The 25,506-nt window shown below is 46.8% G+C and overlaps 1 protein-coding gene across 14 annotated transcripts in view; it reads left to right on the top strand.

Annotated features, from left to right (window-relative positions):
• PTPRS (protein tyrosine phosphatase receptor type S) overlaps positions 1–25,506 on the top strand; it is a 162,365-nt gene that overhangs the window by 78,468 nt on the left and 58,391 nt on the right. For 12 of the 14 annotated variants that reach the window (XM_051639352.1, XM_051639354.1, XM_051639351.1 and 9 more), the window contains 4 exons: positions 1,961–2,106; positions 3,051–3,192; positions 11,645–11,833; positions 21,797–21,907. In XM_051639352.1, coding sequence (XP_051495312.1) covers positions 1,961–2,106; positions 3,051–3,192; positions 11,645–11,833; positions 21,797–21,907 — 588 coding nt within the window. Of the gene's footprint in view, positions 1–1,960; positions 2,107–3,050; positions 3,193–11,644; positions 11,834–15,171; positions 15,181–18,920; positions 18,939–21,796; positions 21,908–23,846; positions 24,272–25,506 lie in introns of those variants that run through there. The other 2 variants (XM_051639366.1, XM_051639361.1) reach the window with 2 other exon arrangements.

Below are 25,506 nucleotides of genomic sequence, written 5' to 3'. Positions count from 1 at the left end.
CCCTTTCTTCAGGACAGAAATAGACCCTTATTTTTCACCTTGGCTCTGTTCTCATCACACTGCACTCATTTAAATGTATACGTGACATTAAGGATTATTAGGAGCTTTCATTTTAGAAAATGAATTTGCATCAATAGAGTGTTCTTAAAAGCCCTGAATGTTCTTGGCTGCACCTTCAGAGTTGACTTCTGCAAACTCGTCAGGTTGTGGGCAGAGTGAACATTTATATTTTAGCCTGAAGCAAAGTTTTGGTTTTGCCTTTCTCAGGTGGCAGATTCCCCAGTGCCAGTCCCTCCAGTGGGACTTGCTTGATAACCTTTAGCTGTAACATTGCAAAGACGACTCTGACCTCTAAATATAGATTTGGGTATTTATAAATCTGCTGCTTTGTACACACAGCACTTGGTGGGACGTAAACAGCTCCAGCAAATTGTATTTACCTCCAGCGTGGAAACAAATGCTTGATTGCATCACATGAGCTTGCTCAGTGGCTTTTATTTATATACTGCTGGCCATACCAGGTAGGGAAGTGGGGAATGATTCCTTTTGTCTTTCAACCCCAGAGACTTCTCCCTAGCTACCACTCTTTTCCCTCTTAAGCTCTTTGGTAGGCTGTTTACATCTTAATTTATAGACTCTGAGTATGTACATATAAATATACACATTTCAGAGTCATGTGGTCTGCTCCTTTCAAGAATAACAGACGGCAACTTTATGATCTGAGTGATTTTATTTGAACACAGCTGTGGCCTTGTGATTTAAATATTTCAATAAATTTTAAACTAACTAGATGAGAGGAAACTGTGCAGGGAAAACAGGTTAAGAGCACGGAAGGAGGATTCCCTGAGGGTAGAGGAAATACGGGCTCTGCACAAACACTCCTGGCCTCGTCTGCCTCTCACCAGAAGGCCCTTGACACCTTCCTTGCTTGGAAAGCCCATCCCACCATCCACTCCCTCCTTGAGGAGGTGCTCTTGAAGACAGGTGTTGATAGAAATCAGTGGCAGGGGGTGAGTGTTAGGTGCTGTGAGCTTACATGTTGTGCCCTTGGGTCTGAGTGTGTTTGTTCAGGCACCACTGCACCTTGGAGCATCTGGTTATGAGAGGGGTTTGAGGAGCTTCTGGCTTCTGCCTCCAGCAGTGTGAATTCCTTGGTCTTCTCATGTGTCTCATGATATGAAGGGCAAGAAGATGGGAAGGGGGAAGTACAGGAGCAGACTGCAGACTTGGCTTGCCATACTCCTGGGCTTGACAACTGGGTTGTTTGACATGATCATGACTTCAGTTTGTTGGGCTGTGTGTCCTGTCAACTTGCCTCTTCCAAAGCCTGTGCCTGTTACTATATGAATGTACCAGTGAGGACCACAGGAAAGACTGGCAGATAAAACCAGAGGTGTGCTGCAAGCCAGGGATATTTCACATCCTAAAGCTGCTGACATCAGCCTGTTTCACACCACCGGCCTCAAGACCTCCTGTACTCCATTTATTTCATGGTCCTCCTCCCACATTTTACCCTTGCCTTGGCTATGTTCCTGTAAATCTCCCATTCCCTTGTGATTTATTCATCTGCTAGGATCTGGGGAACACAATTCCATGTTTCTAGATGTTGTTTTCAGCTCTGCCAGCTTTTGGTGGTGATCGGGAGACAGATTTTGCAAGAGCAATTTCCCCTGTGCAAGACAGTTTAAAAGTCCACTTTTCAGAAGTAAAAGAGGCTTTGCAGCATCATCACGTTGTGGCATCATCACTCTTTGTAGTATCAGGCACTTAATCATTTGGTGCTGTAGCTTCTTCCTATGTAAAATGGAGGTAAAGACTGTTCATTCCCAAGGCCAAGAGGTTTAATTTCATCTGGGATATTAGACAACAGCAGTGATAATGCTCCTATTAATTACAGACAGTGTGTACTAGAGTTTGTCTTTCCTCGTGCCAATGACTATACTTCTTTTTTTTCTTACAGGTCCCCCTGTGTTCATTAAAAAACCTGTGGACCAAATTGGTGTGTCAGGAGGGGTGGCCTCCTTCGTATGCCAAGCCACCGGAGACCCAAAGCCACGGGTCACCTGGAACAAGAAAGGGAAGAAAGTGAACTCCCAGAGGTTTGAGGTAAGAGATGTTCTTGAGATCTGTGTCTGTGTGTGTATCAAGAGAGAGAGACTGACACAAAGCAGCCTGGGCTCTTTGGCCATTCTGAGACCAAATGATAAAGGAAAGTTTGGAAGGGGAGGAATTTTAACAGCAGAGGGAGTGAAATGCAAGCTCTTGGCCATGTCAACAGCTGGGCTTGTTCCAAAGCAAGAGAGATTTGGCTCACTTATTATACTGGAGTATTTTTCTTTTGTTTGTTGCTTTATTTCCCCTCCTGGGATATAATATAAAGTGGTCTTCTTCCTTCCCTAAGAAACCTTAACTAAGCTGGTACTTCTTCAGCTCTGTAAATGCACCTTTCATACCCATCCATTGCTCATTATTTTAACCCTGGGGTAGCTTGGAGCAAACCTGGCAGTTGCTGGCAGCCAGACCCAAGCAACTGGTATTGTTTAGATAGAAAGTAGAGTGGGGGAACAAGGACTAGGAGGTCATCATGTGGAATGTGCTGTGGGACTCAGCCTTGCCAGGCAGCTGTGTGCTGAGAGGAGCTTTGTGGTGTCAGCTGCCCATGCAGATGGAGGAACAAGGCAGGGATTCATTTTATTTTGTTTTCATTTGGTCTGTTTCCTCCTCCTTCAGCACAGTTGCACTCTGAACACCCACCCCACACACCCCATCGCCGTGGCTCGTTCTTTCAGGGGGTTTGAGATGTTTTGGTGGGTCAGTGGTCAGAGACAGGGTTTGGCAGGTGACAATTCTCTGCCACCTTGAGGTTGGTGGAGGACAAGCTGACCACGTGGGTTATGTGTAGGAGATTGTGGGGCAGCTGCTGAAGTGTGTTTGTGAGTGTGTGAATTTGTATATGTGCTGATGCCTCCTTTAGAAGCAGGAATGGACCTTCTACTTGAAACCCAAGGAGGCTTACCATGTGGGTCTGTCTCTTTCCCTTTTTTCCCCAGACAATTGAATTTGATGAAAGTGCAGGTGCTGTTTTGAGGATCCAGCCCCTCCGGACTCCCCGGGATGAGAACATTTATGAGTGTGTTGCTCAAAACCCTCATGGGGAAGTCACCGTCCATGCCAAGCTCACCGTCCTCCGAGGTAAAGAGCATGTCTGCCTGCCATGTGTCAGTGTCACAGGGGAGAGGGGACCCTTCAGCTTCTTCCTTCCTTCAGAAGAGTGGGAAGGCTGTCACAAAATACGTGGCCAAGGCACAAGTTCTTCCTTGCTTTGGTTTGCTCTGAGCTGTCAGATCTGTTTGCTGTTAGTACCACAGAGTCATAAAATCAGTATGTAAGAAACAAAGCTAGAACTGGACCAATTTGGGAGATATGACTGGATGATGTTCTGAGGTTCCTTCCAACCTGAATTATCCCATCACCCTGTGATCTTCCCTCCCCTCCAATGTAAATTCCTTCCCCAGGTTTATGAGGAACACCAGAAACTCCCCATTGTTCTCCTGAGGAGCGTGGCACCATTCACCCAGACACCCAAGAAAACCTTCATTGAGGAGTCACTTAATGGGCTGAGGTTAAGATGATTATGCATCTGCAGGGGCTTTCACCAGTTGGTAGCAATGCCAGCCTCTTCCCATCTGCAAGATACCTTTTTGCCCTCCTGAGCATCTTCCCTCTTGCTAGAGGTCCTTTGCTCCATGTGCTCTCCAAGAAAACAGTTCCCCTCTCCATTTTGTTATGGTTCTTTTTTTCACTTGTCCATGCTATAGAGGATGTTTACATGGATGCCTCCTTCATGTCATCTGTTTGAAATATGCTCCCTGAACTTGATGTTGGGGAGGGAACAATATGCTATTGCTCTGGATGCCTCTGGATGTTTACTGGTGTTACCCCAGAGAACTGTAAAAATCCCTGTGTGAAACACTAAGCCAGGCTGCTTGCTGAAACTGACCCATTTGGGGGCAAAAGGTGTGTGGTGTTCTCTGGTCAAACCTCAGGGCAGTGCAGGTGGAATCTGGTGGATAAACTGCCTGAGAGCTCCTGGAAGGAGTTTAGCTTGGGAGCGTTGGCTGTTGATGACACCATCAGCAGGAGGTGCTGTGGAAAAGCTATGGACTTTTCAATAGGGATACTTGCAGGAGGAGCCATGATTTCTGCAGGGAATACAGCTATCAGCAGCTTTAGGTGCTCCAGGTGGGGTGTGGTGCTCATAAGGCCAAGTGGTAGCTCTGCCTGGATGCCAGTTGCTTTTTCTTCAGCAATTTCAGAGCATCTGAAATCCTTTTGTTTGAGCAGACGGTGAGCACGTCCCTGATAGCGCAGGGTGAAATTTGTGTGCAAATCCCTGATGTACAGCAGTAAATAAAGACCAGACATAAAGGGCACATGGCAAAGCCCTTGACCTTCCCTTGTAGTGGGGAATATTCCTTCTGCTGCCCTCCTGGCAGACTCAGGGTTCTCAGGATCTGGCTGCCTTGGAGCACGAGGGCCCGTGATCCAGTCATGCCTGACAGATTTGTGTAGGTGCACTTACATCTTGGTGCAGCTCCTTTGCCTGGCGTGGCATTTAACCTTCTGTTAGTATGTGGGGGGCTGTCAGGAGACTGGAACAGTGCTCACCCACAAGAGTACATCTAGCTGTGGTTATCCCAGAGGGCTGGGAGCCTTGTTCATCATGTCGATTCCCATCTATTCCTTGGGAGCTGTGGCACAGATAAGTGTCCCTGCAATCGTTTTCAAAATTCCTGCCCCTTGAATTTATCTCTGAGCAGTGACAAGACAGGAGATTGTCTTCCAGCTTCTGCCCTCACAAATCCCCTGGATTCTCACAGCATTTTTAAGGCACTCTCCACCCAAAGAGAGCTGCTGTGGATGGAAAATAATGAGCTGAGCTTGGTGACTACCTTAGGGACCAAGGGTCTTGGTACATGTCTTTTTGCAGCTCTTCCTTCCAGTGCTGGGATTGTACACATGTCAGCTAGAGAGACAGATGACAGAGCAGGAGCTACATCTCCCCACTGCCTGACTAATTACACACTTTGCTGATCCCACAGACCATGATTACTGTGTGTTCTGGGCTGTGCTGCTTCCCTCAGTGCTCCTGTGCTGTTTGCCTAACAGGACTGTGGGTGGGAGCTCTGGGAACCTCCTGGGCAAGGGGAACAAGGGTGCCTAGTTCATGAAACCTGGAGGAGCAGCAGTGAGCTGCAGGCCTGGGCCACAAGGATTTTGAAGAGCTTCAAGGAGGCAGTTTTTATGGCATACTGTCCCCTTCCCTGCTCAATTGGAGTTGCTCCATGCTTGATCTTTCCCTAGCTTTCACACAGCAAAGATTTTCTCCTCTTTATTGACGTTTTTAAGTGGTGGGAAAGTTAAAAGGGCCAAGCACAAATCCACTAATTTCCACAAGGACAAAGTTAGCATGCTGGCTTCTTCCTCTTTCCTTCCTGATTCTGCATTCACCCACTCTCCCGTTTGTCTTTTCTCTGCCTTTCCTTGCAAGACCTCCTCCTCCTTTCCATCTCTCTTCTCTCAGAACTAGAGCTTAGCATCAAGGTGGGGGCTGCTCCACAGCTTGGCGAGGGCTGTGAGCTGTCACTGGCAGAAGCTGCTACCTTGGTGTACTGTGGATGTGGGAACCTGGGCCCCAGCTGTCACAGACTCCACAGGGTGGGCTTTGTAGTAACTCTGCAGCCTGTTTGCTGCGCTGTTGTAATCCCAGCTAGACAGACGTGTGGGCACCTCTATGCTGTGCACATGTATGAAGATACTGGATGACCTCAACAGCAGTGGAGACAGTCTCATGAACAGGAGAGAGAAAAATACATTCCTCCCTCCGAGACGCAGCTGCTGAAGAGATTGAGCGTAAACCCTTTTTTACTTATGCACATGACTACCCCTGGATCAGACCCTGATAGAAATCCATGTGCATTCACTTGAAAACAGGAAGCTGCAGAAGAGAAAACCTTTGGGAGCTTCTGAGAAGCTGAGCTTGTGATGGACACCATTCAACTTCCACAGAGTCTCTTAACACCATCTCTGCTGGCTTGTTTGTCCTTCCTGCTCTGCTTCTCAAGGGATCTGTGTTGTGATAGGGCTGTGGAGACTTGCTGTTCTTTCCACAGCTGGCTAGACATAGTGCCTGCAAATCTGATTCCTGCAGAGCCCAAAGAAAAGGCAAGAAAGTGGGTTTGGGAAGCATTATCCAGTTATTGTTGACTCCAGCTGCAGTAATTTTTCATTATAACTTAGGCAGAAAGGAAGCCAGGCATAGAAAGGAAGCACAAGCACCCCAGCTCCCAGTTGGTGTAGTTTCCCTAAGCTCCACACTCCCAGCAAAGATATACATATTTATTATTATTATTGCTTCCTGTGTACAGATTATACTTCCCTTCTTCTTCTGGGAGAGATGCTCATGCTGGGAAAGGTTGTCCTGTGCTGTCAGCAGCTGCAGCTTCTGCCTGTGTTGCCTCTGCTGCTGGGAGACAGGCTGGGTTTCAGGCAGGGCCCAGGCTGGGTTAGTTCTTTGCTCTCTTGAGGCTGATGGAGAGAATTCCATGGAGGTTACACTTTGTGGGTCCTTAGTAAGTGCAACGTGGTCCCATAAAAACCAGCACTTGGTCCAGTTGGAATGTAATGGAGCAAAATGTGCTGTGTCCTGCCATGCTGTCTTTTCCTGATGATTGCTGCACTCTGGAAAATTGAGGAAGACTGGTATTAGACATGTAAGGTCTGTGGTACCTACTACTGGAGTGTGATTCAGGCTGCCATGGCCAGACTTTCAGGGCTTCTTTTTCTAGTGATTCCCTGTTGATTTCTTTTTCTGAAGCCTTCATGCATTTCTCTAACAATTCTGACCTGAAAGTTTCCTCACTCGTTTCCTACTCCAAGAGGACATCTGGTGTGGGCATGTATAAAGTTCAAGCAAGATCCCTGCTGTTTTGTTGGGGTTTTTTTGGAATTGTTTGCTTTAGATCAGCAGAAGGTAAACAAAAATCAGTCCTAGATGCTCAGCAGGAAGCGTCGAGTCCCACAGGAGCACATCTTAGACAGAAGCTGGCCCCTCTGAAATGTTACCTTGCCACTTGAAAAAATCCTGGCAGTCCTTCCTCAAACTTAACTTGTTTTGCTTTTCTTGTAGTGACCTGAAAATCAGGCCACACTGAAAGCAGATTAGTTCTATAGCTTATGAATAATGTCAGAGTGATTTTAACTCAGATGCCTTTATAAGGAGGTTACACAGGGTTATGTTAGTGTAGGGAAGGCAGTGTAGTACCTGCACTGTGCCAGGGTCCAACACACATATCTAAGTGTGTATTTACTGTCCTGCACATTTCTAATAACATTGTTAGGATATTTACTATTTTCACAGCAAAACTTTCAGGTCAAAATAAATGCAATCAACAGGCACAGCATGTTACTGAGACTTCTGGCATGTATTAAAATTGTCTTTGGCTGTGAAGTAACAGTTAACTAAGACCCAGATACATACACATTGTTAGAAATAATGTGTCGATGTCATTTCACAAGGTTCATGATGCCAGGAGGCCTGCTGGGGAGGGAGCAGCTGGAAGAGTTCGTAAACATAATGAGAACAGGGTTAAGTTTCAGGAGGGCTGGATTTTGATCCTGATTCTGCTTAAAACCAGTGCCACTCAAGCTCCTTCATCTCTGTGTTCTTGATCCTTCCACCTTGAAGTGAGGATAGTTGACTGCTTAGAGGCCAGCCAGTGTCTGTGCTGGGCCACAGATCCCCAGAGAAGAGTGAAAAATTCCTCCTCTTCTTCACTTCAGCAGCTTCCTACTGTGGCTCTCTGCATTCAATAGATAGTGCATCTGTACATGCTCACACCCTCCTCCTCTAAATTATTAAACAACTGTGCACACCCTGCGGGAGAAGGAGCAGCAGCAGCAGCACCAGCTTTATCTTTCTTTATCATCCTCATTTCCAGCACAGCTAATTATGTAAACACAGAGCTGCCACCTTCCAGAGCCACAAGGAGACAGCGAGCGCTGGCGTCTCCTGTTGCTGTAGCTGTGACCCCTGTTTCCCTGTCCCACTCTGTGTGTGTCAGTGTGTGTGCCCAGGTGGCTTCAAAATGTGCCCCTCAGCACAGAGCTCGTCCTCCAGTCAGGTTTATTATAGGTGATTATAAACTATAAATCCCTGAAGACATTCAAAAACCTGCCTGGACGTGTTCCTGTGGGATCTGCTCCAGGGGATCCTGCTCTAGCAGGAGGTTGGACTAGATGATCTCTAGAGGTCCCTTCCAACCCCACCACTCTGGGATTCTGTGTTTCTGTGAAGTGCTCTGACCTTCTCTCCCTGCCTCTGTCTATCCCTCCTCCTCCATCCTTTCTCACCCTACTTTGGTAGCCTTGAGATCATTCACCAGCTTTTCACTGGGGGGGCTTTAAACAACTCAGTCTAAGAGCAGGTATGAACGATGTGTTTGGGATGCTCTATTAAAATGGCAAGTGCAACATGTGAAAACGTTTGCCTTTGTAGGCTGGCATGATTTTCAAGAGCAGGCAGCTGCCCAGATGTGCTCTTGAAGCATCTTCAGCTTGCATCTTGGTTCTTTTGTTCTTGCAGTTGCCTGGGCTGCTTTTAGAAAGAGAATTCACAATCCAAACCTTTCCTTATGTATTTATTTGGTGACAGGTTTGGGCTGGTGTTTGGGGATTAATGGGGAGGGTGGCAGGGCATGTGTGTTCATGTCTTGTGGGGATTGAGTTGAGGTTGTAATTGCATTATTACAGGGAATCCAGTTGTTTGGGGATGGAGGCAGTTTCACTTTCCTGGCAGGAAGGAAATCTGAGCCCTTGAATCAGTGCAATATGTGATGTTCAGAGATGCTTCCTCCACTGATCTGATCCTCAAATCTGATCACGCCTCGAGTCGCAGTTGTTTTAATTAAACTCAGAGGAATTCTGCACATTGTGCTGCAAGATTAACATTTTTGTTTAATTAGGAACACTCAATAATGATCGTTGTACCAGGCCTCCCCCAACACACACACATGTGCACACACACACACCCTGTGTCTGTGTCCAGGAGGGCTGTTCTCTGTGGATTAATTGGTTTGTGAAATTCTCAGGCTCCGGGTTGAGCCAGGTGGATAAAAGCAGTAATCAATAATGATGTCATCTGTAGCCAATGCAGCAGCAGCTCCACCTCTCCTTCCCAGCACTCCACCGCCTGGTTAAAGAGCAGAAGGGAAGAGAAGATGTTAAAAGCCTGGCTGAAAGCTGAGCACAGGCAAAGCAATTCCCAGGGCCCCTCAGACCTGAGCTGTCTCTTGGAGGGAGCTGAGGGCTTGCAGCACACATCATCTGCAGAAGCACACACTGTTGGAGGCTCCTACAGTCATAGAATCAAAGAATGTTTTGGGTTGGAGTGAACCTTAAAGATCATCAGGTTCCAGCCCCCTGCGTGGGCAGGGACACCTCCCACCAGCCCAGGCTGCTCCAAGCCCCATCCAACCTGCCCTTCAACACTGCCAGGGATGGGGCAGCCACAGCTTCCCTGGGCAACCTGGGCCAGGCTCTCACCACCCTCACACTCCAGAATTCCCTCCTCATGTCTCACCTAAATGTCCCCTCTTCCAGTTTTCATCCATCCCCCCTTGTCCTCTCTCTACAAGCCCTTCTAAAAATCCCTCCCCGGTTTTCCTGAAGCCCCTTCAGGCACTGGAAAGCTGCTGTGACCTCTCCCCAGAGCCTCAATGTCCAAGCACAGCCTGGTGGACTGCAAATTCAAAGGGTCAATCACCAGTTAAAGATGGTTATGTTTCTATTTAGAACGTAATGACCTGGCTTAGAGGGGCTCAGACTGTGCCTTTATGCAACTCTTAAGTTTGCCCATACTGAGAGATCTGCATGACAGTTCTAAAATGGCACATGGTTTTGTTTGTGGTCAGATTCCTCTGATACATGAGGAGAGGTGTGGTTCATGTATTTCACTCACCACTGAGTCACAACAGATCTTTTATACCTCCAACAATGGACAGTGGAGAGAAACAATGCACATCTTTAAACACACAATTGATGCATTTAAAGCCTTTTCTTCTCTGCAGTAGCTGGACACTGCTAATAAGGGTGTTGGAGGAGTTTCTTGGCCTGGGCTGTCAGAGCACCACACAGACCTTTCACTGTGCCTTCATGATCTTCATAGATTTTTAGGAACTGAGTGTGAGGCCCAGCAGTGTGGAAGAGCTCTTGCCCAAATCACCCATCTCTGCTCACACTGGGAGAGCTCCCATTGGTGTCAGTGGGGGGCAAACTGTGATGTATGTTTCCTTTTTTAAAATCTCACCTTTAAAAATCCTTTATGTTGTTTTCCCTCTGTTCCCTCACCTGCTTTTGGGATGGACTCAATGCCATAGATTCCCAAGCTGTGATTCCTCAATGCGCCTCATGACAGAGAATCCCTATGAAGTCTCACCCTGGTGCCCAACTCCTCTTTCCAAAGGCTGGTTTTCAGGAGGTTGGGGGGAACTGGCGTGTTCCTGAGCTGTACCAGCCAGCAGAAGAGAGTTGTGTACCACGAATTAGGAGGTCATGACAAAGATAGTGGGGGAAACACTTGGGGTGTTGTGTTCGTTTTCACGGATCAGTCAGCACCTGTCAGGATTGCCCTTCTTACCCTCATTAGTGAAGGAAAGGCAAGATTGCCAGGAAGCAGGATGCCCAGCTGAGCCTGTCTTCCAGGTGCTGGTGCCACATCCCTCTTCTTCTAGGGCAGCAGCACTTTGAATTAATAAATCTAGAAATCACCCCCTGTCTGTCAGCACTTGGCTTATTGTTGTTACGTGTGTCCCCTCTGGTAACTCCAGCTGGATTATCTTTTCCTCTCCTTTCTCTCCTAGTTTCCCCCATGTCTTTGACAGGCCTCTGCTTTCATTATTTCTCTTGTGCAGTGTGTGTATTGTGGGGTTTGGAGGGGGAAGAGGAGCCACTCCTTTTAAATGTGACTGCATAGACTGTGCTCTGCAGGGAGGGATCTGTGCCATATGTGTGCACAGCTTCTGCTGTGAAAACAAGTGTGAGTCACTTACCAGACAGAGGGATTCAGTGCAAGACCTGGAGAAACTCTGAGATGACTTTTCCTGTGCCCTAAAGGGTTTTAATAGATTGTATTTCACAGAATCACACAGAATCACAGAGTGGTGGGGTTGGAAAGGACCTCTGGAGATCATCTAATCCAACCCCCTGCTAGAGCAGGATGCCCTAGATCAGATCCCACAGGAACACGTCCAGGCAGGTTTGGAATGTCTCCAGGTTTGGACAACCCCACTTGGCAGCCTGTCCCAGGGCTCTGTTACTCTCAGAGTCAAGAAGTATTTTCTTCTATTTAGGTTAAATCTCCTAAATCTCCTAGTCACACAAAGTGGTTAAGCTGGTGAATTTTACTGCATGATGTGTTTTCACAACCCACCTCTGGACCATTTCCTGCAGCCTTGGTTTTAAATTGCATTGCTGGGCAGTGAGTCTGCCTGATGCTTTCTGGGATGTATCCCATGGAGCAGCCCCATCAGCTGTCCTGGTCCCTAGGTGTGTGTTCATCCACTCTTCCTTTGTTCTCTCCCACCAGAGGACCAGTTACCTCCTGGCTTCCCAAACATCGATATGGGGCCCCAGCTGAAGGTGGTGGAGCGGACACGAACGGCCACAATGCTCTGTGCAGCCAGTGGGAACCCAGACCCTGAGATCACTTGGTTTAAAGATTTCCTGCCTGTCGACCCCAGCACCAGCAATGGGAGAATAAAACAGCTGAGATCAGGTAAGGTCTGTGCGTGAGACTGGAGGAATTGTGACCTAGATGGAGCTGTGAGACTGCTCGGAGGTTTCTGGAGCAGAAGAGAGGGCTGATACACACAGGCCCCGCTGGTGTGGATTGGGGCATTAGCTTTTCTTTGGTTTTGGGACTCATGTTCTTACCCAGGGAGTGGTTGGACGCTTTTCTCCTCCAGCCCATCCTCCTGGCCTTCCCTACTGCCTAGTTGACATAAAGGAAATCACAGCAGGGAAGCTGGTTCCCATCCAGGATAACACTGTAACCAGTTAACTGGATAATGGTGCTTTTATGGCTCAGGAGGAACTGGGGCTGGATGGAGGTGGAGGGATTCCTCCTCAGACCAGGAACTGGTTAAGGGGGAAAAAGAACTGCTATGGCCACATGGCTTTTTAGGCCACACACACCTGGTGTCCACAGCTCAGGCAGCCTCTTACTGTTGCTACGTGATCCTGTTGGTGTAAATTGAGCCTCTCAAAGCTGGTGTTGAAGAACAGCTCTTGCAGGATCTCTCCACCATCAAGTCCCTGCAGTCACCACTGGAGAGCAGTTGGGAGCATTCTGGAGTGACCCCTCGGGGCTCAGTGGCACTGCCATGGAGTGGATCTCCATGAACAGATGTACCCCAGCTCTGTGGCTCTTGTCAGTTTTTTGTCTTTCCCCATCTGCTTGTCCATCTGTCTCTCTTGTTTATGTTTGTTGTTTTTTTGTGTGTGTCAACGTGACATCTCTTAATATTATTCCAGGAGCTGTTTTTATACTTGTTAAATCTGCCAGTTCAGTGTGTGAGTGTGTGCAAGGAGGGCACAGGTGTATTTATTTTTGACTACTTCTGAGAAAGCACTTCCATTGATAGCTGCAAAAATGAAACAAGCTTTGGAAGTTTTACCTTTTGGTAAATAAACCTTTTCAAATACTGCTTTGACCCAGCCTAGAGATAAGGTGTCTGTGTGGCTGGACCCAACAAGCACCAGTGTCACTTCAGCTACTCAGAACATTCCTTTGGCTAAGAGAGATGGGGCATTTTCAGGAGTCTTTTTTGGCAAGAACATGACATTGTTGTAGGCAAAGGGAAGGCAGAGGCTTCAGAAAAAGCAACTGGAGTTGCTCTGCTCATAATACACATTTCATAAGTCAGCCAGGCAATTCATGCTGACTTCTGCTACCTCTGAAGAAATCAGTCATGTCATGCTGGATCAGAACATCAGAGACTGTAACCACCTGGTTTTTCTCTTGCCCTGTTTGGCAAAGATGCTATATATAGAGTTTTTAGTTCTGTGGGCCACCACTGAAAAGATTCAGTACAACCCCAGCTCAGTGTAGCTTTTACACACCTGCATAAACACATCCTTGTTCAGTGAAGCAAACTTGGAAGCAGGTACTTAAAATGCTGTGTTGAATTGGAATAGATTGTTGAATCTCATGAACACAGATGAGATTGACCTCCCAGTTTTATCATAACAGCTGAGGCAAATGCAAATAAAAAAAAAATAAATCACTCAGCATAAATAATGAGAGGTAAACTAGAATTATATCATGCTCTGTGACCGTGATCTGAAGTGTGAGTAATGCACAGGCAGATTATTTTTAATAAATTTATCATCTTGCTAGAATGCTTTTGTACTCTTTAACTGGGTTTGATCTGGTGTTTTCCTTAAAGCCACCTGAGTGCTGCATTTTTATTCCAGTGAATTGGTTAGCCCCAGAGTGAACCCTTGGCCTTTCTGATGAATCAGAAGATACCTGCTGAGAATTAATCTCATTTACACCTGCTTTGAATTAGTAAACTGGTGAAACCATGAAGCATCCCTTTTGTCCTCAGGGATGGAAACCTGTTACTTGTGTGGAAGGGAGCACAGATTCCTGGGCAGTCAGGACTTCTGAGTTCCCCTGTTTCACCTACTTTTATGGCCTTTCAGAACTTACATGCTCCATCATGCAAAGGCCTGTGGAAATGCAAAACATACCAGCATTAGAGTGATCTGTATTGCATTAGTGTTTTAGTCAGGGGAAAAGAGTTTGGTTTAAGACCAAGACAGAGCAGATTCAAGTGTGTGTTTGTAACCTGAGTGTGGTGGGCGAGGCAGTGCCTGCTGGAGTGCCCATGATGTGAGTGCTCCTCAAGTCAGAACTTCATTTAATACATTTATCTTTCCAGAAAACAGAATTTGCTGCCACAAGTTTGGCACTAGCACACATGAGGGCATTGGATGCTTCAGGACACTGCTAATGAGCTTCAGTGTCTCTCACCCACAGGCCATCAGTGTGACTGCAGCCCAGCTTCTTGGGAATTAACAATTACACCCAATTGGGTGTTTGAGAAACCCTCTGTGAACAGGAGTGCAGGGAGGAGGAGTGACCTTGGTACTAAATCACAACTTCATCACTGCCCTTTGTGCTAATAGATTTTTAATAGAAGGAGCCACTGTGTTGTCCCTCAAGACTTGTTTGGGAATTGCTCCCTGATGGAGGCTGGGACAGGGACGGGCTGAGAGAGCAGCAGGGACAGGACAGTCACCCAGATCCTACCTTGGACACAAAGTCATCAGAATAGCAGCCACTCTGCTTTGTTAGGGAGGGTGTTAAGAACTGAATTTATATCAATATATGAGTTAGTGACAAACATGCAAATTAGCTCATTAAAAGGTACCAGTGAAATGTCATACACACGCAAAATTGGGTCGTGTGTCCAGATTTGACTCTCATTTATATTAAAACTGAATGTTTCACTGACAATGGAAATGGTCCCCCAAGACCATGGTCATTATATTCACATCATCCCGGGGACCCATTTCTGCTCTGGGTCTTCAGGATAACTGAGAAACAGGTGAGATGGCATTAACCACAGGGGCTTTACCCTATCCAGTATTTCTTTTCCTTTCCATCTCTCTCGATAAACTTTCCAAGCAATTAGAAATCGTGTTGTTCTTGGGGGTTTTGGCTGAAGGAAAAGCTGAATTATCAGAGAAGAATGAGAAGAACCTCTGCCTAGCCTCCAGCTTCCCTGATACGTGTGAACACCTCAGCCTTAGAGACCCAGGTTGTCTAAGGGTTTAGGTGGTCTTGGTGGTGGAAAGGAAATAGATATTCCTGCTGAACCCCAATGGAAAGTAGAAAGTAGAACGTTGAAAGTAGAAGCCAGTGTCCTCTGCTCAGCCGTGCCATCTAGGGGGGATGACAGGAGGAGCCTGCAGCCACCTTCTTGCATCAGAGAAGCACTAAAACCTTGTCTGTCTTGTGTGTTGTCTTCTGTTTTCTAAATAACTGGCTATAACAACTTATTTTTTTCTTTTTTTTTTTTTTTTCACTTTTTTTTTAACATTCAGAGACCTTTGGTAAGTTTGTTCAATTAAAAAAAAAAACACTCCAACCAAAAAACCCCAAACCTGCTAATGTCCAGATTTGTAACCCTTGCCCTTTAAACTAATTCCTTTGTAACAGCTTACTGAGAGGCATGCTATGCATTTCTTCTACTAACTCCTTCAGTAGGGATACTCTGCCCTGAATTTCTGCAGGGGTATTGCAGGCTACAAAATTAATAATCATCATCCTAATTGATATGTCTGTATAAAGAGATAACAGCTAAATATGAACCTCCTAACATTCAATAGATATTTTTTTTCTTTTGTAACTTAGCAGCAGTTGTCCTGGAATTCCCCAAATACACAATAGCTTGTACCCTGGAACTGTGATAATTGTGTTCACACCTGCAGGTCTTGGAGTTTCACATCTAACGGGGTTATTGGCATTTTCAGAAGGGAAATGTTTGTTTTCAGGAGGCATTTTTGGGTGGGGAGGCAGCGTTTTCAAATTGAAGCTGCAAAGCGCAGGTCAGGGGCTCTGGGAAAGGGTTGCGCAAAGGAAGAGCTCCCCCCACCCAGATCATCTCTGTCCCTGGAGCAGCCAGGAGCTTGTCTGCAGAGCTCACGTCACATCTCCTCCCTGTGCCAAGTCCCCTTTTGTTAGTGGAGATGTAGCAATTGCAGCTGTCAGCCAGGATCCGGCATTTGGAAACTGCAGAAGACCCTTGGTGATTGCTTGCTTGTTTAGAAGAGAAAGCTCTCTCCAGCCCTCAGGAGAGGAGCACAGCACACACATGTTCTCACACGTGGCCTGACAGAAGGTGGGGATGTGTTTTGTGTCATTACCATGGCAATGGTGACTTTCCTCCTCTCCCTGTTTTCAAGGCTTGGAGAATCCGTAGGCAGCTTGTTGTGTGGGAAGGCAGAGGAAGGGATGGTGGAAGAGCAGATCCCATCTTCTGTGACAGAGGGGGACACCTGCAGCTGCTTTTTTGCCTGGCACCGCCTTGATCCTTTATAATCCAGAGGCAAGTCCTTTAAGCTGCCTTTTGCCTCTGCTGCAAAACACTAGACTGGCCATCTGTGCTCACGCAGCCTCAAAATTTGTCCTAATTAGGCAGATTTACAGACCCTGGAAGGCTGTGGAAGGCAGTATGAATAGTTTGCACATGACATCTCAAAACCAGCTTTCCATTTGGAAAGTCAGCAGCCAGTGGGAGTTATTCCTTAGTTTTTCTGCAAAGCTGATGCCCATATTCTGCCCTGGACAGTGGTTGGCCTCGTGCGTTTGCTCGTGCAGTGTCAGGACACCAGGCAATGCAGCTGTTGCACACAGGTACCTCCCCTCCACCACCACCAGCCCTTAGCAAATCTTAAGAGTTTTTCAGAATTACTAATTTATTTCAAATCCTCCTCTAGCACCTTCCTACTGCCCCTGTATTGAACACGGAGCTGGTTAGATGTGAAACTCCAATAGTGAAAATCTACCATCTGTGTCCCTGCCCCCATTCAAACTGCTGTGCTTTCCTCACAAGTTTCTTGATCTCATTTTGATTCAAATTCTGTCCCCTCCATCCCTGGTGTGGGGTATCTTGCAAAACACTTTTTGGTCCTCACCTCTGTGTCCCCTGTGCCAGAGCTAGAACTGGAAGGACCAAGGTGGTGTTGCTTGGCTTATCTTGCTCTCCAGGAGCACTGTCTCCAGAACAGTCTGTCTCCGAGAGCTGCTGACAGCCTATTTCCAGGGGCAACACTGGTGCTGAGAGGGAACAGGGAATAACCTACAATGACACAGGAAGGTAATGGCTGCTCTTGTAGCTGTGCTTACATAGCTCCAACTTCCAGCAGTTCTCTCCTGTCAATTAGAGTGAACCTTTGCAGGAAATGGCCAAGGCCAAAGAAGCTTTAGAGTGGTGGGTGATGCTGGGGTCTCTTCCCCTCCTCTACCCTCTTCCCGTATTCCAGATTTGTGCCACAGATGGCAGATTTTCACTCCAGTTTTGAGACAGAAGGATGTATCAGAGGCTGTTTTTATTTCCACTGAACTGAACTATAACCCTTTGCTGCTTAGTCTCTCTCGCTCGCTTTTTAAAACCTTCCTGCCGTCTCCTGTGAGGAGATCTGCCCAAGTACACGCTCCCCCACCTCTTTCTCTTTCAAGTGCTCTCTCTCCAACCTCTGTCCTGATAGCTAACCAGCCTGCTTTATTAACCTTAGCTAGTTCCTAACCCTAACTAGATGCTAACTTTTCTCTGGCAAATAACCTAACCTCTTCACTAGAAGCTGAGTATAACTAGACTCTAATATCCTAACACTATAATGCCTCTCTTCCCTCATCTCCTTTGAAACCTCAAGGTGAACTGTAACCAGTAGCTCTGTATTTTACCTTCTATCCTGAAAATGGAGGATTGAACCGCAGCACAAGAAGGATGAGCAGGGCTGAAGGAGAAGGAGGGAAGGGGTTTTCTGGTGGTTGAGGCAGAAGATTGGCAGCAGGGGGCTTTACTCCTGTCCTTGCCTCTGCCACAGCCTTCCATCTGTGACCTTGGGCGAGTTGCTTCACCTCTACCTCAGTTTCCCCACCTGTAAAGCAGAGGTAGCAATGCTGCTGTACCTCACGGGGCAGAGGAGAGAGTGTCAGGCTGTTATTTGTCACAACATGTGCTATCCAGGCTCTCTGGAGGTGCTGCAGGATGGCCTTGTTCCCGTTGCAGAGAAGCTCTGGCACTTCTCCCTAATTAAGAGGCAGTGCTTGTAATTGCGGGATCTGCCCTGTTCTCAGGATTGGGGTAAAAACCAACCAACCAAACCCCCTTCTTTGATAAGCTGTGTGACAAATTTGAATGCCACTGTGAGCAAAAGGACCTGCTGTGTTTTCAAAGGAAGATGGTTCCAACCTCAGGAGGTCAAACGAGGGGACAGTGATTTTACCGTTGGCTGTGGTGTGGATCACCAGCCACAGGCTCACTCCCTCTCATCTGGGAGACCTGCCTAGGCAGAAGACTCAGGTTAGACACTAGAGACAACTGGAGGGGGTTTGAATAAAAGTAGCCCAGGGGAGATGCAGTCAGCAGGGAGGTGTAGCAGGACTCTTCTCTCTCCATACAACCCCCCTCCTGCACTGGCATTAGGGAGGCTTCTAGAGCAGTTGCATGAGGTAGCCCTTTCTCTTGGACAGTAGCATGACCTTCTTCAGTGCAGAGCACCTGGCTTCAGTCTCCATGCTGAGCCACTGATGGGCCTGAGAAGGACATGCATTGAGTTCCTCACACATCTGTGCCAATAACTGAAGTTTGGAACTGGGAACTTGCTAGCAAGGGTGGGATCATACCTGCAACTCTTAATGTGCTGCAAGGTACTTGGATGTCCCTTTGTCCGTCTGAGCTAACGTGGCCATAATGCCAACCCTTTTCCCCAGGAGTGAAGAGATAAATGCAGGTTCATCATGTTTTCTGGGAGTAGCAGCAGTAGTGTTAGCTGAGAACTTTAGCTTTCTCTGGATTCTTAAAAACAAAATTGAGCCAGTCTTAAGACTTTTCAAGCCAAGTGCACTGGAGGCTCTGGAAACTGACAGCTGAATTGGACTGCTTTAAAAAGGGCATCCCTGAAGGACCCCGAGCCCTCTTCAGTCTGTCCCTTTAAATTAAGATGAGGTAGAGCAGGAAGTTTCCTACTGGGAACTGTCTTCCTTGACTCAGGTCCTTTTCCCACGGGCAGTCCAGGTGTTTGGGGTTTTACAGTCTTTTCACTTCTTTTCTTTGTTTTCTTTGCAGAAGGTACACCGATCCGAGGTAAGACACCCCACCTCACTCACTCACCCACTCTCCAAACACTTCTCTCCACTCAGTTCCTGTTTCATTGACCTGTGCTCAATGTAGATTGTTGTTGTTTTTATGTTTTCTTGTCCTGCTTCACTTCTGGATATTTCTTTTTTTTCTACCTGTCTTTATTTTATATATATGGTTATAATGTCCTTTTCTGTTTGCTGGGTGCACTTGGTCATACTGATACTGTTGTTCTAGTAACATCTCAGGCTGTGCTGCCTGAGATTTATGGCAGAGTTGTAAGAGCTAATCTCTCCAGGACTGTGAAAGACTGAAGTTTATCTTGAGCATTAGATGCTATCAAAGCCTGGTAAATACTTAGAACCTTCTCTTGGTTGGTGCAAAGTGCTCCTGAGCCAGTGATGGTGGTGAAAGTTTTCCAATCCTTGGCTCAGTCAGATCTGCAGCACTTACCATCTCAGTGTACTCACTTGTTTGGCCTCAGAGCCTTCTTTCCCCTTCCTCCCCACTCTCTTACCCTTAGGTTTTTCTGGGAAAGATATCCACGGTAAGTAGCTTCTGCACTGTCACTTTAGTGGAGCCAAAAAGATTCTAGACCTCAAGCTGTCATTGAAATTCAGCAGGAATTGGGTGTGCACCCTTTGGAAGACCCTGCTTTGGTTTTATCTACACTGACAAATTTAAAGGTCCATAATTATCTGCTGGTAAAAGCAACAGGAGGTGCCGGAGGTGAGATTTACTTTTTCACACATCATCTCTATTGGCTTCTGACAAGTGCTGGAAACTCACTGACCTCTCTGCAGTGTAATTTCCACCGTTGCCTTCACCAGCAGAGCTGCAGTGGTCAAGATGAAAGGGATGAGTCCTTATTCCCCTGGCAAATCTGCCTGCAGTTCATGGTTCTGCTCCTGCTCTGCAGAGTGGCTTTGTCTCCCCTTATCCACGCCTGGACAAGCAATGCAAAAAATTGGAAGCACCCATGGGTTACTCCAAATGAAAAGAAATTTCTAGGGAAACTCACTGGCCAGCTCTCCACTCAAGTGGAGCTTTGAGATGACAGAGCACGAGCTGTAATTCAGGATGAAATATGCTCAGCTGGTGTCTCAGCATGAAGCTTCAGTCGGTTTGGTTTCTAACTCCTGTGATGTTGAAATACCCACAGATTCTCTTGAAATGATTCTAGTTTGGTTTAGTGGGTTGAGTGGGGTTGTTTGGGTTTTTTTGTTTTGCTTTGTTTTTTTTTAATTCTATCTGTCCTGCCTTTGGGAGCTACCAGGCACAGTGGGATTGCACTATCACACCCCATCCCTGTCATAAATACTCTCACAGCCTCACGTCTTCCCCCGCAGCATCTTTGCCACCCGCGCACACACAGAGGAACACGAGCCCCCTGTCCTCCCCATCTGAACACACTGTTTTTTTCCTTCCTGAAGAGGCTGCATCTGCAACCAACACTGATCCCATTTGCACTTTGCTCACTTAAGATTTTATCAATGTTAACACTGAGCTGGAATTGTTTGGTTTTGATATTTAGGTTCTTTTTTTCCAGAGATGGGAGTTAAGAGTCATACCACATGCAAGCTCTGTCCAGATCTGTAGTATAATCATGTACTCCTAATACATAAAACATTTGATAGGCTGTTGAATTATTTATGTGGTATGTATTTTAAGTGGAATTTTGCAGGGATGAAGCCTTCTGAGGTAAATGAGGCAATTTTCTTCCATGTAGTTACATGCTGCATATCTCTGCATGTTTGCTTACAGGAGTGTTTAGTGGGGGCTCTGGGTATATTCTTGTTGGCTGCAGTAAGGCACAGGTTTAAGAAAAACCTTAATCCTTTTTGGCCCACTTGATGTAAACCACACAGGCAATTTGGAAGTTCCAATGCAGCATTTACAGGGTTTTCCCTTGGGAATATTCCCCATCATTAAGGTGCTTTTCACACTGACTCCTATCTCCTGGAGCCTTCCCGTGGATCAGGTATTTAGGCACAAAACAAAGGCAGTGATGATAAAAATGCTCCAGGGATCCTAGGCAGTGGGTGACAAAGCTTTTCACTTTTATGATCACTGCTTCAAATCGAGCAAAGGAAATTTGCCTTTTGATAGATTTCTGGGGATCACAGTAATATGGATTATTTAAGCTGATTTCATGAGTTCTGGTGCAGAATGTCTGCATTGCAGAAGCCACAAAAGTTGTAACCTTTGCTGATGATTTCAGTACAAAGAGTAACACTTGGTATAGAGGGGGATACTAGATTTTCTCTTCCTGTTGGGTACGTGTTGGGTTGTTTAGCCTAGACGAAAGGAGGCTGAGAGGGGAGACCTTGTTGCTCTCTACAACTACCTTAAAGGAGGTTGTAAAGAGGTGGGAATTGGCTGTTTAGTGAAGTTACCCAGTGGTAGGACAAGAGGTAATGGCCTCAAGTTGCACCAGGGGAGGTTTAGATTGTATGTTAGGCAGAATTTCTTCACTGAAAGGGTTGTCAGGCACTGGAACAGGCTGCCCAGGGCAGTGGTGGAGTCACCATCCCTGAAGGGATTTAAGAGTCGAACAGATGTGGAACTTTGGGGTCTGGTTTAGTTAAGGACTTGTCAGTGTTGGTTGATGATTGGACCTGGTGATCTTTAAGGTCTTTCCCAACCAAGTTAGTTCTGTGACTCCGTGTCCAGCCGTAACACTGAGCACAGACATCAGCTGAGGGCTCAGAACTTCCAGAGCTGGTAGCCCAAGCCCCTCAGGCAGTGTCCCCGTGTGCATGAGCCCAGGGGGAGGAGAAATCGAACCACTGACTCTCTTGCTCTCTCTTGAAACAAAATGGTGATGATGGTGTCTCTGCTGCGGTCTTCTTCTCTCCTTCCAGGTGGCCTGCAGATCGAGAGCAGCGAGGAGACAGACCAGGGGAAGTACGAGTGCGTGGCCAGCAACAGCGCCGGGGTGCGCTACTCCTCCCCCGCTAACCTTTACGTGAGAGGTAGGGAGCGCCCCGGCTCGCAGCACTGCACACCCCCCAGCTCCCCAGCTCTGGGGTTCCAGCCCATCCTTGAGCACAGGGGAAGCCCTGGCCTTAATCTCTTGCATCCTGGTGCACCCTGACTTCCTCACCACTGCTGGCGGCTCCTGCTCCCACCCCAGAGTTGCGGAGCAGCCGTACGTGGCTGCGTCACCCACCGTGGAGCCAAGTGTGACCCAGGCTGGTGTGCCCAGGAACCTGCCGGCGTCAGCCCACAGAGCCCAGAGGGGAATGAACAGCTCTGGCTGCAAAGAGGCCATGATCCCCTTTTCTCCCACAGGATCCCTGCTGTCTGCAAATGGGAAGGTTTCAGTTCGCTGGTGTGGGGGTGAGAGGAGGGGAGGACCCTCTCAGCCCCCTCCACTGAGCTCTTTGTCCCTCAGATCTTAGCAGATTGCAGCAGGAGGGTGCATTCTCACTTCTCGTGTCAGTCCCAGCTGGTTTTCCCTTTGCCAGCAGTAATTTGTCACTTGTTCCTTGGGCACCAGCACTGGCCATGGCCACAGACTCCCAGAAAGCTGGAGACAGCCAGCAGACATCTCTGCCACAGTGACAGATTCCTTCACCCCTGGGGAACAGATGACAGGGGGATTGGCCTCTGCTTGATGCCCCCTCGATGTTCTCACACCCAGCAGGGCCTTTCTGCTTTCTTCGTTACCTCATTTGAATCTCTCTCACCTCTAATAATTTTGTATGTAGCTTTGCTTTAATATCTTTCCACAGCAAAACCCTTTTGGTAATGAGAGAGCAGGGCTGGTCCTTCTCACTTTTTAAAAAGTAAAAATTAAAAAAAGACAAGTTACATCCCAGCAAACTGTTCCCATTTCCATCCCATCGACAGAGGAAGCGCCTCCCACCTACACTCACGTTAACTCTGCAGCCAGATGCAGAGCCATGCTCCTGTGTGCACTCCTTTCTCTCTCTCTCTCTCTCTCTCTCTCTCTTTCGTGTCTCACGCTCACTAAATCACATGCACATGGAGAGAAGGCTTTTTAATAATTTAATGTTTCCAAGCTAAATTTTTAAATAGCCTTTTGTGGCCAGCTGGAAAATTGCGTTTGAAATTTGCCCTGTCACCTGGGCCCTGGATGGTTTTTTTTCTGTTGGGAACATGAATCTGGATCTGATACTAATTCAGGGCTGAATCCTTCACAGACAGCTCAGCTGGAATGGGTTGGGTTCTTTTTTCAAAAAAAAAAAAGAAAAAAAAAAGAAAAAAAACAGGAAAAAAATGTGGGGTTTTTTTCATTATACTTTTCTTCATAAATTTCCTCCACCTTTCTGGCCACTCGGAAACTACCCAGGAGACAAAAGGTGGTAACCATGGCGTTGCTTGTCTCCACACCTGGATAAGGCTGGGCTCCAGGTGCAGAGCCCTCTTTCTATCCCAGTGAGCCTGTGTGTGCCTGAGCCTGCCTGGGAACAAAACCAGCCTGAGCCGGCCGAGAGTGCAGAAACCACCGTGTGAGCAAACTCGGCCTGTGGTTTGGGTGTTTTTCATGCTGTTTAATTACTTGTTTCTTGTGTGTTGATATCGTGGAAAGGTAACAAATTTCTCAAATGGCTTTGCTTTGGTGGGAGGGGAGAGTTCATTCACATTTTCCTTCCCTTTATTTTCCTTTTTTTCTTTATTTTCTTTTTATTTTGCTTTAAAAGAGTCTTGAACACTCTTGTGTTTCCAATTGACTTGTTTCTCCCATAACATGCTTGTCTCTATAGAACACCTGGGATAGGAGGTGTAAGTTTGAACATTGCAAGGAAATGTTTTGGTTTGCTTTTCTTTTCTTCTTCTAATTGTTTCTTTTTCCTTATTCAGTCCCATTGTGGAGTTAGTACAAGCAGGGCCGGGTGTGGGGCTGGTGGGAGCACGGGCCGGGGGAGCGGATTTCCAGCTTGGGATCTCCTGTGTCCCGGGTCTCCTCTGCCTGGTCCAGGCTCCGCTCCCCCTTCTCTAAAGAGCAGATGGACTTCAAGAAGTGAGAACTCCTTGCTGGGGTTGGCACCTCTCTCGGGTGCTGATTCTGCATTAGGATTGCTCACAGTCTGACCTCTGTGCAGAGCCTGGTTGTTCCTAAACAAAAGGTACCTAGCTGGATGGGAGGGGGAGCATTAGGAAGGCAGGAAAGAGGGTCGTTGCTATCTTCATTTTTTTTCCTTTCTTTTTATTTTGGTTAAGAGAAAAAAAAAAAAAATCAATCAATTTGCAGCTGACAGCCTTGAGAAGGCCTTTTTTTACTCTCTCTGTGTTTCCCCTATTTTTCTCTTCTCCTCATGTCATTGTGTTCCGCATCAAACCCCCTTAACATCCCTCAGAGCTACGAGAAGGTTGGTGTGGTTTTTTTCTTTTTTACTTTCTTTACCCACATTTTTACATTCTTAAGAGAAAATTATATCTATATATATATATAAAAAAAAAAAAAAGGAAAATTTGCAAATAAAAAAAAAAATAAAAATAAGAAAAAGAGAAAAAGCAAGAAATCTTTTAAAGACGAGCGAGACCCGCCCGTTCCCGGGTCTTGCTGAGATGAGTTGAGTTGCATTGTGGGCCTCTCTATGCATCCTTTGGTAATGTTGCTGAGTTCTTGCACCTTTTTGTCGTCATGGTTACCTTGCCGTTTGGACATTGGGCCTGATGCATGATAGGAGAATGTAACAATCTTCTTTGCATGCCACTTTTCCAATTAATTATGACTTTATTTTTGTATTTATATATTTTTTTTTCTATATATATAAATCTGTCTAGTTTGGTTTTGGTTTCTTTTCTTTATGGTTCTGGTTTAGTTGAAGTGGATTTACTTTCCAAACTTTTGTTTGTTCCGTTGGATTTTTTGCTTTCTCTTGATTTCCTGGTTCAGTTTTGATTGGTTATGCTGTGCTGTAGTTGATTCCAAACGCATTGTGAGAAGCCAGTGTTCCTGCCCACCCGGTGGTAACTAAACTCCTCAATCCCTCCAGGAGGAAAGGAGTCACACAGCTCTAACGCCTGTCCATGGAAGCCCTGCTATTTGGGACAAGCCTTTGTTTTGGGGGGAGGGAGGGATCTGGGAAGTGGAAAAGATGGTAAGAAGCCAGGGTGTCATTCCAAGAGTTAGAGCAGCCCCTGGGTCATGTTATTAGATATTTCTTGGAGGTGTGGCTCTTGTTCCACATCCTGCACACAAAGAAAAACCCTGATCCCTGCTCTGAAGGGCTCCCCCAGTGATGCAGAACTGACCATTTCCCTCCAGGGATTGACACACTGCATCCAGGAGCTGTTCTGCTGTCAGCCCACAAAAGGGAGAGACAGAAAGCTTCCTGTTACTGAATCACATGCAGTTGCCTTCCCTTCAGCACCCCTGGGTGCCTTGAGAGCCCCAGCATCAGGCAGGACCCTGTCCCACCAGCAGGTCCCTTGTGGAGGGTGATGCAGTGTGGGAGGAGAAGGGCAGCCAGCCAGCCCCCTTCTGCTGGAGGAGGATGGATCTCATGGCTCTGCCTCTCCCCACTTACCCTCTTTTTTTTCTGTCCTTGAGCCATTAGTGCCTGGCTACAGGCACCTTGAAACCTAGCCAGGGCCAGAG

The sequence above is a fragment of the Apus apus genome, chromosome 24 (assembly GCF_020740795.1).
Source record: "Apus apus isolate bApuApu2 chromosome 24, bApuApu2.pri.cur, whole genome shotgun sequence".
Classification (NCBI taxonomy): Eukaryota; Metazoa; Chordata; class Aves; order Apodiformes; family Apodidae; genus Apus; species Apus apus.
This window is presented reverse-complemented; position numbering and strand designations above follow the sequence as displayed.